The 13593-nt window shown below is 34.8% G+C and overlaps 1 protein-coding gene across 5 annotated transcripts in view; it reads left to right on the top strand.

Moving 5' to 3' along the window:
* Window positions 1-13593, top strand: part of LOC101887861 (serine/arginine repetitive matrix protein 2) — a 58674-nt gene that overhangs the window by 27331 nt on the left and 17750 nt on the right. For 4 of the 5 annotated variants that reach the window (XR_009342140.1, XM_059122338.1, XM_059122340.1 and 1 more), the window contains 2 exons: window positions 3334-3720; window positions 11947-12096. Coding sequence is in view for 4 of the 5 variants with exons in the window: in XM_059122338.1 (XP_058978321.1) it covers window positions 3334-3720; window positions 11947-12096 (537 nt within the window). In the remaining variant the exon portion in view is untranslated. The remainder of the gene's footprint in view (window positions 1-3333; window positions 3721-11946; window positions 12097-13593) is intronic. The other variant, XM_059122339.1, reaches the window with a different exon arrangement.

Below are 13593 nucleotides of genomic sequence, written 5' to 3'. Positions count from 1 at the left end.
CATTCTGTTCTCCATTTATTAAGTTCTTAACCCCTTTGGTGAACTATGTTTGTGTTTAATGAGTTGTTAGGTTTTTGTTGTTCTTCTTCTTGGATAATCCGTAATAAATATCAAGGTAATTGTGTGGAAGACGTGTGGTGATCCAGTGCAGTTTTGTTTTAATGAGGAATCAATTGGTTTTCTTGGAATATTGTTGGCACTTTAGAATGGGGGTTTGGGACACGAAAGGGGATTAAATGGGATTAGCACTGCATAAAATTAGAGAAAGGAATGGAAAAAGTAGTCTGTTTAGAAATTGAGTAGTGCATTTCATCAAGATTATTGTGGATGTTCATGGCTACCTCATTCTGAAGCCAGATATTCTGCGAAGGAAATACAAAGAACCTGATTTAAGTATTAAATATTAAGTTACTTTATTCATGACCGAATCGTTCGACATTTGACAAACTTTTATTAAAAGGGTCGCTAAGAGTTATTTGTTTTTGCAGACAGCCAAAGTTCGAAAATTTGGTACAGCTTCCACTATTGAACAATATATTGTACTTTTCCTGCACCTCAGAAGTAGGTAGTGAAACAGGCTCGCGAGCGGGACTTGCGAAGAGTGGAAGCTTTGTCATCCCGTTTGTAACTTCTCGAAATATTCATGATAGACCCTACAAAGTGCATATATTTTGGATCAGCGTAAAATTCTAAGACAAATTAGCTTAGATGTCCGCCCGTCTGTTTGTGTGTCTGTCTGCCATCTTTCGAACGAAAATTTTGTATACATGCATATTTTTTTCCGATAAGTTCGTAAATGGACTATGTCGGTCCACGTCCTACTCCACGGTCCTCCCGATATTCGGTATTTTCATAATTTTAGCGACAGTTTTTACCGGAATTATTTCAAATTTCGTATTGGAAGATCTTATCGCAAAAAAAATCGTATGCAGGTCCACGTTTTCATATAGCCCCTATATAACGGTACCTCCCGATATTCGGTTTTTTTTTTCACGGTTTTTGCGGCATATAATGGTACCTCCCGATATTCGGTATTTTGATGATTTCAGCTACATTATTCTCCGGAATCGTTTCAAATTTCGTATTGGAAGATCCTGAAGGGTACCACAACCTATTTCGTATGCAGGTCCAGGTCTTCGTATAGCCGTGGAATAACGATATTCGGTATTTTCATGATTTTTGCGACATTATTCACCGGAATTGTTTCAAATCTCGTATTTAAAGTTCGTAATGGGTACTGCAATCTATCAGAAAAAAATTTGTATGCAGGTCCACGTCTTCGTATAGTCTCCATATAACGGTTTTCATATAAGTGGTAGTTTTCGATTTTTTTTTTAATTTTCCAGTTCTTTCCAAGTGTTGAAGGGTATTAAAAGTTTGGCTCGGTCGAACTTAGCTGCTTTTTATGCTACTCCCATATTTTAATTTCAGCCTTTACTCGAGTGAGGCAAGTTTAAGATTTTTCTCGAATTCGAGAAAGTTTTTTCGGAGGTCTAGTACAAAATAGTTGGGAGCTCCTCAAAGTATGCTATAAAAATTATAAAATGTGAAAAAAAAAAATCATATTACATATGACTCTAACATAGCGTGTAATTGAGCTTTTTTATACCCCCTCAAGCTGAATTTTAGCACCCTGGTTTGACCGCAGATCTTTGATCGGACCCATACCAGCAGGTCGAACGCGCTATGTTTTGATGTCCGTTGAAGTTGCATTTGTTTTTTAGAATTTGTGGAAATTCTATGCCACATCTTGAAGTATAGATGGCGTTCAATGTTAAGGGTTAAACATTATTTACACCGACCCCTAAATTAGGCGTTTTACGAAGATACGTCACTTACTTAACGTATAATTAATAGTAGAATTGACCATCTAAATGTCAGCTCTCAGCTTGAAGTGTAGATGGCGTTCTACATTTTAGGCTTCTAAAAAATCAAGAAACTTCACCTCATCTTGCATTAGTTTGTGACTCTCTCGAAAATGAACCCGATTATCGTTTATCACTCTTGATATACCTATATACGGACAGATAGGTTAGACCTGCTATTATAACACAGTTTTACTTTACTTTCTGAAAATATGCTCTTAAGGTGATAATGCATAAAACGCTTTTTGGCTGGCTTAAATCATCGTCTGGCTTCTTCGGAAAAGAACAAAGGAGCGGTGGGCCAAAATCGATCTAAGTCAACCTAAAACTCCTTTGTTTCGCTACGAAGAAGTCAGCCGATGACTTAAGCCGGACAAAAGAGCTTATTATGTTTTCTCACCTTTGACATTGTCTACCTGATATCTATAATTGAAATATCAACAGATGGCGCTCCATATCAGCCGAGCTCAAGGTATTTTATTTGAAATATAGTCTTCGAAAGAATCAAAATTGTTTAAAAATAGTAAAAATATCATCAGAAAACTAACAAGTCTTCAAATATTCAAATCCAACAAAAATCTTCAGAGTTTTTTTTTTAGAAAATTCAAAATGCATTAAATCTTTATCCCTGGTATTGCGCCCCTACCAATTGAGTAGCCTTCTAAGACCCTTTGAAAATAGTTATTAAAAAATCTTGTGTACATATTTTTCATGCCATACCTCCTTTGCCCCTCTCAAAATCCCTAAAGTGTTGCAACAGAAAGAACAAAAAAAAACTTTCCAACACCACCACTACTACCGCAATTCTTCTTGTCGGATTCATTAGCCTGTCAGTGTGGCTGGATACGATAAATGTGTTTCGTGTATTTAATTCCAGCCATGTCAGAGTCCTGTCGAAATGAATGCCAATGGATGTGAAAATACCTTTTGACGTCTGACAAAGACCACTTCAGTTAGGGGGTTTTCGGTTGTTGTTGTTATTGTTTTCATTTTTTTTGGTTCGCTTTCGTGGTTGTTTGATGGACAGGTTTCATGTTTTCCAAAATGTCTGCAGGATATTTCGGATATGACATGTTGTTTTTTTCTCTGTGGTTAGTTGTTGGCAAGAGGGGTAATTAGCAGGAGTGAGAGAAAAAAAAAACCCTACAGAAAAGGTTAATGTACCCGTTAGGTGTCAACAGCAAAAAATTAGCCATTATTTTCAATGGAATTTCTGCGCTAAACCGGATCCTTTGCCAATGAAAAAAAAAAATGAATTCTCTTTACACAAAAACAAAAAAATTGTTTACATTTTTTTGTCGGATTTACAATGAATTGCCTTTAACCTCCCCCTCCCATGTCCTCTTTGTTTTATTATCTCATTTTTTGTGATACGTTGACATCAATAAAAATCCTTATTAGACTAACAATGTCCCATGAACGAGAACAACAACAACAAATTAATGTTTCTGATTTAATTACATTGCAGATGGATATAAATGATGGCGGAACAACATGTAAACAGTCCATAACAACGAAGCAAACGACAACAGCAATGGCCACGGCAACGGCAACATCCATTAAAATGACAACAACAGCAGCCACACCAGTCGACGGCCCCCTAACCACAACAACAATGGCTAAAGGCGGCGGTGGCGGCGGCGGCAATGGCAATAGGACAAAAATACCACCAGCACCACCCACAAGATCGGCCACCACCACGACCACCACTACAGCCACAAGCAAAGCGTCGAACAACCCAGCCACAAATACACTGAACCCAACAACACCGCGAATTGAATTGAGTCGTGCCTCATCATCGTCACATCACGAGGAAGATAGTCGCGATAGTAGTCCTGAAAATGTCTTTGAACAGGTGATTTATTATTGAAAGCAAATCCACTTAGATAAACCGTTAGACATAGATAGAGAGAGAGAGAGAGAGAAACAGAAGAAAAAAAAAACACTCTCACTCAGCTCTTGAAAGATAAGCCACTTTCAAGAGTTTGTTTTTTGTTTGTTATTGTTTTGGTTTAGTTGACTTTTGGTGTAACTGTCACTGTGTGTTAGTAGATTAGTAAATGTCCCGTAGAGGTAAACCTTTAATGCAGTGGATCCTCTCAGGAGAAAAACCAAGAAAAAATATGGCATGGGAGAGGAAACCGATTGTGTTTTTTTTGGTAAAAACAAATCAATCTCACCAGACAAGAAAACACTTGTGTCTTCCCAAAATTTTGGGAAGCTTGGCCACTGCCAGTTGGGAGAGGCTCCACTGTATTTGGTATCCTTGCTTTGTTTATGTTTTTATTTCAACTTTTTCAAAAGACTGCTGGCTTTAATGGCGCTTTTTTAAATCCCTTGAATGTAGGGTTTTAAAGGATTTCACTTAAACGCGGATTCCGATATTGTTGTTGTTGTTATTTTTGTGATTTTATAAATGTGATTTCAACTCTGTATTATATTTGATGGGATTTTGAGACATTTGGAGAGGGAGACGTAAACAATAAAAATTATGTAAATAACAACGAAGGGTTTACAATTCAATTCAAGGGAAGGCGTTTACAGACAGAGAGATTGCACAAGTGTAGAGAGTCTATTAAGCTTATATAGACAGAATATTACTCCTGATCATCCTATATAGTCCGAAGTCCTCTTCAAGATTATCTATAGTTCGAATACCTTCCAAAGACTTCCTTCACATTAAAATCTTCGTAAATGCCACCTATAGTTGAAAGACTAGAGGTCTTCTGTAGAGAAGATAACTTCAGAATACGGAGGTTCTTATATACATATAAAGGTGAGAATACATAAAACACTTTTTTGACTGCCTCATATACATAAGACGCATTTTTGACTGGCTTAGTTCTTTTACGAATGAGCCAGCCAATGACTTAAAGGTGAGCCTACATGAAAGGATTTTTTGACTGGCTTAAGGAATTGACCGGCTTCTTCGGAAGAGAACAAAAGAGCATAAGACCAACATCGGTCGATTCAAACTAAGGTTGTAAGTACATAAAAAGCTTGATGTCATGGCTAGGTATATTTTGTGACATTTCATAAAGGAATTACAGAGCCGCACTAAAATCCAGCCGTCGTTTTCCATTACAATTTGACATTAATATGCCTAGCAATGACTTCAAGCTTTTTATGCACTTGCGCCTTAAGACTCCTTTGTTCCTCTACGAAGAAGCCAGCCGATGACTTAAGTCAGTCAAAAGAGCTTTATATGTGTTCTCACCTCTAAGCCAGTCAAAAAAGCATTCTATGTATTTTTACCTTAAGCCTCTTAATATATCTGTGGGAAGACCTCCATATATCTGTAGGAAGACCTCTTAAAGGCGTTTTATAGGTGGAAGAAATCCTGAAATTTTTCTCTAAAGGAATGAACTACTGAGTATCTTCTATAAATAGAATTATTTCTGAAAATCTTCCTTAGATAGGAGAGTTTCTAAAAGTGTCAAATAGATAGAAAACCTCCTGAAGCTCGATTATAGAGGCGATATCTCCTGGGAGTCTTGTATGAAAAGACTGTCCCCTATCTGGAGATAAGATATTCTGATTTTTTGCTCAACCGAGAAGACCTCCTTGAGAGAAGTTCTTCAAAAGAATAGAGAATATACCACACAAAGCTCAGTTTTAGAGAAAATTTCCTGAAACTCTCCTATGAAGGGGAGTTCTCTTGAATTTCTTCTATGGAGGAGAGATATTCTGAATTCCTTCTCGGTAGAGAAAATCTAAGTGTGAGAAGTTCTCCAAAATAATAGAGAATATACCACACAAAGCTCAGTTTTAGAGAAAATTTTCCTGAAACTCTCCTATGGAGAGGATATCTCTTAAATTTCTTCCATGGACATAGGACTTTCTCTTAAAGATCTTATTTGCATGGAATCCCTCCTGAAAGTTCCATAGCGATTACATTATAGGTAGAATCCCGATGAGATATTTTTGGAAGACATCCTTTATAAAAAGAAGTATTTCCTATCTAAAAATGTGGCTTCGAAGGACTTAGAGTGGAAATACATAAAGCGCTTAACTGACTGGCTTAAGTCATAGGCTGGCTTCTTCGGAAATGAACAAAGGAGTCTAGGGCCAAAATCGAACTAAGTCAACCTAAAACTCCTTGGTTCATCTACGAAGAAGCCAGCCGATGACTTGAGCCAGCAAAATATGCTCTTTATGTATTTCCAGCCTTAAGGTGAAAATACATAAGTCAGTAAAAAAGCGTTTTATGCATTCTCACCTTTAGAGTATCTTCAATTCAAACCTAGCGAAGCACAAAATGTCATGAGATGTTCTTTCTTTTTCGGGTAAATCTTAGTCCTTCCCTCTTAAAACTTAAGCAGATCAAAGCTTAGTTCGTGACTTCTCCTTGAAAATACAACAGAGTTGCCCCTTGTAGCTGACAGCAGTGTTGTATTTACAGTTTCACCCATTAGGGTTTTGCAGCATGGAAGAAGAATACATGTAGTCGCATCGACACAGCTGCTGGGATAAATTAATTTTGGAAATTAATATAGAAAAGTCTATAAAGATCTATTTAGTTTTAAAGAAATATTGAAAAAAATTGACCTTGGAAATATAACAGTGTTGCCACTTGTATCTGACAAAAGTGTTGTAGTTTTACATTTCGTTCAGCCATACAGTGTTGTATTTTAAGGTTTGATTTATTTCACAATAATAAAACGTTTACACTGTATTGGATTTAAGGAAATCGATTAGATTTAAATTGTCAAATCCATTGAATACACCTCAAATATATTCTCATCGATGTGAACATGCTATAATTTTATTAACGTTACTAAATTTGTTTATGGCACTCTTTAAGCGCCTTTAAATTCTGCTCTTTTTTTCGGTCTCATGGCCTTTCCACATTTAGTTTCATTTTAAATTTTCCTTTTCGTTTAGCAACTAAATAACTTTTTTGATTTAGGCCAACTATTGAACCCACCTCCCCCGCTGACTCACTGACATCCCTGTTTCGTCAAATCTATTCTTTCAACTAAGTCCTTCAACCATAACTTATGTAAACACTAGAATGGATGGTTGGATAGTTGCTGGGTTCATTCGTTCGTTCGTTTCTCGGTTGGTGGGTTTGACCAACTTTGGTCTTAATATCATCGTCGTCGTCGTCCTCTTCTGACTCTGTCATTGTGTGTGTGTGTGTGTGTGCGGGGAAGGGTAGGAGAAGTTTCAGCAATAAAATAAAATACAAATTTGTAGGTGTGTTAATGCTAAGCAGTTTAATACTGACGTTATGCTTCATCTTGTTCTTCTTCTTTTAACATTTTGTTGTTGTGTTTTCTTTTTTTCTCTCGCTTTTTATCACAAACTGGGTTAAAATGTGTTGGAAATGACAAATCAAAGAATCTTTGCAAAAAAAAAAATGGAAGGGTGAGCAGGAAGGGATCGGGGGGAATTCAAAAGCATTACATTAAAAAAGTAAAAGTGCGGAAGAATTGATTTACAAACGCATAAATCATGTCAAATACAAAAGAAAGAGAGAGAGAGACGGGACAGACATGTTGGACATAAAATGTGAATATTTCAAAGGCAGTTAGTGGAAGAGAAGGAAGGAATAGAAACGGGGACATATTAGGGTGAAGAGTCGTTTTGGGTTTATCCGCACTTTTATGGAGGTACATTTCATTGCAATAATTTTGGTTTTTATGCAAAATTAGCTTTTATAGTATGTTTACATTGTACTCGGTAAAAAAAATAAACAACGTTAATTCGGTAAAAAGTTCAAGTGTAAACATTATATTAGGCCCTTGAAATGTAAGCAGGGTTTTCCATACTTCTGTGACATCAGAAATAAAATAAATTGAAAAACTTCACTAATGTGTGCAAGTGGTATTTTTCAGAACTTTTTACTACGATAACCGATTTTTAAAACAAATGGCAAAACTAGTAGATATTTGAAGTTTCTGGAACAGTGCAAAGAATATATAATTTTGAAAATGTTCAATTACATTAACAAATATATAAATGTTGAATCGACTTGTTATGTCCAAGTGCTGGAGGGAATTTATAGTTTTACGGACAAATTCTAAAGACCGATATTTAAAAGTTAAGGTGGGGATACAAGAAGCGTTTATTTGGCTGGTTTTAGGGCTGGCTTCTTCGGAAATAAACAAAAAAGCCTGAAGCCAAAATCAAACTAAGTCAACCTAAAACTCCTTTATTCCTTTATTGCTCTACGAAGAAGCCAGCCGATGACGAGCCACATAGGCGCTTTATGTATTCCCACCTTAATTTTTAAATATCGGACTTTGGAATTTGTCCGTAAAACTATTAACTCCCTCCAACACTTGGAAATAACAAATCGATTCAATATTTTTATAATGGCACATTTTCAAAATAATATATTCTTTGCTCTGTTCCAGAACCTTCCTCCTCCCACTCAAATGTCCTTTCACTAGCCCCTCATTAATGTCTCCGACAACCATTATTCTCAGCAAATTACATTATTAATATACTTTCGTTATTGATTTGAACTACATAAATTTAATGGATGGTGGGATAGGTGCAGAAAAAAAACATTCAAAGAAACTATCAAAACCCCACAGCAACAATGACGTCAGTCTTTCGTTAGAAATAGGGTCGTTGTAGGTGAAGAAAATGTTTTCCCCACCATCATCAAATCGCACACAATAGATTTAACATTCTGCCAAAGAAACGTGATTAAGTCACAGTTTTAAATGTTTATAGACCACTAACCGCTCGCGTGTGTGTGTGTGTCACCCTGTGTCTGTCCAACACAAAGAAACCATAGAGAAAAAAGGGACAAAGAAGAATGATGACAAGAAAATGTTGCTTTTTTCCACCTCAGGTGATAAAAATATGGAAGGAAAGAAAAAAAAATATTTAATATTTTATGCAAACTAGAATAGTTTTGAAATGTTGCCACAAAAGAGAGAGATTAATACAGGAGATATGAAAATCAATGGATAAAGAATTATTTTGTAAACTTACAAGACTCAGGGTTATCTTGAAATTTGATTAACCCACACTACTCATATAACTAGGCTTTCCAGCACGATATATGGAGATTGAATCTTTAAAGAAACTCTCAAGGCCATATCCACTCCAAGTACATACTGTCTTGTTCATTTTTACGGGTACCAAATTAAATTGGTCCTTCAAGCACGTTTACATACAATATTTATACCCGGTTTAAACTTAATTATTGATCAATCACAATGAATTTAAATATAGAAAAAAATCCATGATAGAAAAATACAGTTAGAAGCATCAACGCTTGGGAACAGTGATATGCCAAAAAAATGTAATTGTTCTTTCAAATATAAGTAGATTTTTATACGTTTTCTTATACGATGTCAATCGAAGGTTATTATAATTCGCGTTTTTCAACAAGTTTTACAAATTTAAATAATTTTTCATTCAACATTTTCAATTCCAAAATTGGTTTGACAGTTCACTGTCCCAGCAGCTGTGTCGATGCGTCTAACTGTGATTGATCAATTATGAAGTTTAAATTTTTTATGTAAATGCGCTATTAATTTATCACAGCTGATCCACACTCAGCGTAGAAGAATACAGGTAAACGCATCAACGCTTGGGAACATTGATATGTCAAAATTTTACAAATGTTTTTTCAAATATAAATACATTTTTATATGTTTTCTTATACGACGTCTATCGGAGGTTTTTTCAAAAATTTTTACAAATTTGAATAAATTTTCATTCAAAAATGTCAATTTTTAATTTCAAAATTTGTTTTACAATTCATTGTCCCATGTTTTAAGCCATTAAAAAAAGCTCTTTACGTACTTGGAAACAACAAGGAACTCGTAATAATTATCGATAACTAACAATCGACTACACAGCAATGGTACATAAATACTATGGGTATCGTACCAAACTCGTCGTGACGGCGTAATCAACAACCGATTCCAAAAAAAGGCGTTTTAAGTATTCTCAACTTCACAGATTCGGACAGATTGTCGAAAATCTTCGTTAATTGGCGAAATTATGGGTATTTTGACTTTATCGATTTTTGTCGATAACTCAAAAAATGAGTTAAAGAATCGCACACGTGAGGTCGAATTTATTTAACTCGACACAGATATAAAGGTGAGAGTTCACAAAATACTTTTTTCGATGGCTTAAATCATCGGCTGACTTCTTCGAAGAAGAACAAAGGAGATTTTGGTTGACTTAGTTCGATTTTGACTCAACGCTCCTTTATGCATTCTCAACCTAAAAGAAAACAACATAAAATTTTGATTAAAAAGGGTAACACTGACCAATATTAGCTACTTTGAGCTGAATAATTGCATTGAACAATAACATCAAATCAAATGATCAGCATATGGCGTATATAAGGTAGGCCAGTAAGCCCATCTGACAACTAAGTTTGATGTCAAAAGACACATTGTGATTTGAAATTCAAAAGAAGTCAAATCACAATTGTGCAAAAACTATTAAGTTTATTGTCAAAATGTTTTCAATAGAGGTCTTCTTGGCTGACCTTATGTAGGGCTTGGATCAGGTGTTCCTGCTAATTTTAAAAACCAAATGAAATTTCAATTTTTTCACATTTTCCTGGGCATTTGTTATTCTTTTGTTCTATGATTTCAATCATAATAATGTATTTTGACATTACATTTGGTAGTTAGCAGGCTTGTCAGGGGCAACTTATATATTTGCCATGGTTGAAAGCATGAGGATATTTAAAAACAAAGCCTAAGTAAACATTGTAAACACATAATAAATCCAGTGGATTTCAAATGTCATGGTAGAAGAATACAGGTAGATGCATCAACGCTTAGGGAACATTGGTATGTCACATTTTTTTAAAAATAAGTATATTTATATATGTCTCCTACACGACGCCAATCGGAGGTGGTTATAATATGCATTTTTTTTTAACAATTTTTACAAATTTGAGTGATTTTTCATTCAAAAATTAGTTTGACAGTTCATTGTGACAGCAGCTGTGTCGAAGCGTCTACCTATATTCTTCGAATAAATTACACTGGTTTAAAGAGTAGATTTAATTTGACAGTTTAAATCCACACGACTGGACTCCAGTTCATGTAAATCACAACAAAGAACTACGATTGAGATCGGAACTCCATCATAATGTCAAAGTTTTTGTTTACGTTTTCATACCTTTAATTTACAATTGGCATTCTTTTTGACATTGCTGCCGAAATCAGCTGGTCTTACGGAATGAGCCAATGGATAGATCAGCCTCTAAACCTACTATAATACCGAAATCAAATCATTAAGCTTTTCATGAAGATTCGTCATTTATTTGAGGCATAATCAATGGATTAAATAATATAATGCGTCTTATGAAAACATAGCCGGTGTAAATAGGGCTTAAGTATTTACATGTGTGTATATATTTCCATAAAGAACGTGACAATTAATGCACCCAGCTACTCATTTTGATGTCATTTTTGTTTAGTGTCTCATAGTAGATGATTAATGGTTATTATTGATGGATTTTCTTTTGAGTTAATAAATTGTGTATTAATTTTATTTTACTACATATTTACTACATATGTTAAGTATACAGTGGCCGTCAAAAGTAAAATTAAAATATTTCGATTTTTGTTTTGTTTTGAATTTCTGTAATAAAGAAACTTAGTCACTTTTTTTTGTAAATATAAAAATTATTTTTACGAAAATTTCGTACCTTTTCTTGGCATCCACTGTATACTGCTACTCATAACTAATGCAAAATGTGCTTACATTTATTAATTGTAATATTTTTTCCATATTTTTTTGCTTCTATTTTTTTGTCGTGTGTCTTTTCGATTGGTTGTTTTGAACAATTGTTGTTACGATTAAATCGGATTCATTGGATAAATTTTATATTGTTGTTGTTTCAATTCACATAATTTTAATTTTTCACACCATATTTAATTTAATTTTTTCTTGGTTTAATTAAAAAAAAATGATCCCAATTTTGCTTTATTTCTAAATTGATGTTGTTGTTAATTTCTTTATGTATGAACGAAAATCGAAACAAAATTGTTATTAACAAAAATTAAAAAAAAAAAAATATTGAACACAAAAAACCAAAAACAAAACAAACCAAACCAAAAAATCAAAAACTAATCATAACAAGGTGGGCACTGGCACCCTACAGGAATCACTGGATATGGGTTTTCGCGAGGAAGGAGCTTTGGAATTACGCAGCTCAACAGAGGAATTGTATTTTATGGATCCAATGCATAAAACGGAGGAAGAAGCTAAACTGCAACAACTGTTACAGCAGGTAAGATAATCAGACAACAAAATAATTAAATTTATATATTTAATAACAAATTTAGATATTACATTTTTTTATGGAATGAATTTTACAAAATCATAAGATTTCCACGGCCTTTTATCTCTAGAAGGTCTTGGAGAAACATTGGAAGTCTTGTATACAGGGTGAGATAAAGAGAACTGTAACAAAGGCCATATTTTTTACATATTTTTTTTAATTTTATTGAATGAAAGCAAAAAGTGTCGGAAATAGCATCAAATTTTAGAAAAAAAGGTTGGATTTGTTCGACTTGGCACGTGTATTCCTTTCTCAATAAACATTGCTCTAGTCGAGCCGAATAGAGAATAGAGTTGACAATCGAAGAGGAAGATTGGACCCTATTCTCGTTATTAAAAAAAACATTTATTCTTCGAGCAGGATCCAGAATTGAATTGACAATCGGAGAGGGAAATGAGACTCTATTCTCAGTATTAAAAACATTGATCCTCTGAGCAGGATCCAGAATTGAATTGACAATCGAAGAGAGAGATTGGACTCTTTTCTTATCTAAACAGCACGAATTATGGCCGGGCAATGAAACCGTCACACGCTGCCCGAATTTTGCTCCACTTTCGGCCAAGCGGAGCAACTCTTTAGCTCTTTTGAGTCTATTTTCTTTCTCTAGTTGCGGTGTAAGTTCTTGCACTTTTTGGAATTTCAATGGCTTTACGCCGAGCTCATTTTTCAATATTTGCCGAATGGAATATTGCGATGTGTTTAGCTCACGAGCCATTTTTCGGCCACTGCGACGCGGGGGTTTCGATCAAGTAGCTTCTTCACTTTTCGAACGATTTCTGCTGTTGTTGCTGTTTTCTTCCGTCCACTTCCGTATCCTAACGGTAACGAATGATGGTACGAGACACAAAAAAGAAGATTTTATTTCTACTCGAGAGATAATAGAAGAACTCTGCCATTAGCAGACCTTTTCTATGTTCTAACGATCTATAAAAAATCGTCGAAAGTCCTTTCAGTTATTGAAGACTCATAGGAAGCTATTTTACATGGTATAATTTGATTTTCCTGTTGTTGCCCTGTTCCAGAACCTGCAAGAATCTACCATTTTTACAATTTTTTTCGATGTTATAAAGGGAAAATCGGTTATCGTAGTAAAAACTTTAACATTCCTGCTGTTCTGGAACAGACCATTTGTCAAATTTAACTGTGAAGAAAACACATTCCCATCTCTGATTTACGAATACGCATTTTGACAATTAGATGTCATCTATGACATAATTTGCGGCAGTTTTGACATGTGATTGTACAAGGTTACTTTGATAATCTAAACTAAACTACTTTGATAATCTATCAGTCTCTTTGGGTTTTTTTACTCTAGAACTCTCTCAAAAACGTCGTGACATTTTCAATTATTTTAATTCTTCCAAAATGAAATTTCATGTCCCTGAATAAACACTTGTCTTAATTTTTTGCCACCTTCAAACCCAGTCCTTTTTCTTCTTTTTTCAA

This window comes from Musca domestica, unplaced genomic scaffold (genome assembly GCF_030504385.1).
Source record: "Musca domestica strain aabys unplaced genomic scaffold, Musca_domestica.polishedcontigs.V.1.1 20, whole genome shotgun sequence".
NCBI classification, from domain to species: Eukaryota; Metazoa; Arthropoda; class Insecta; order Diptera; family Muscidae; genus Musca; species Musca domestica.
Note: the sequence above shows the minus strand (reverse complement) of the source record. Positions and strands in the feature narration are given on the sequence as shown.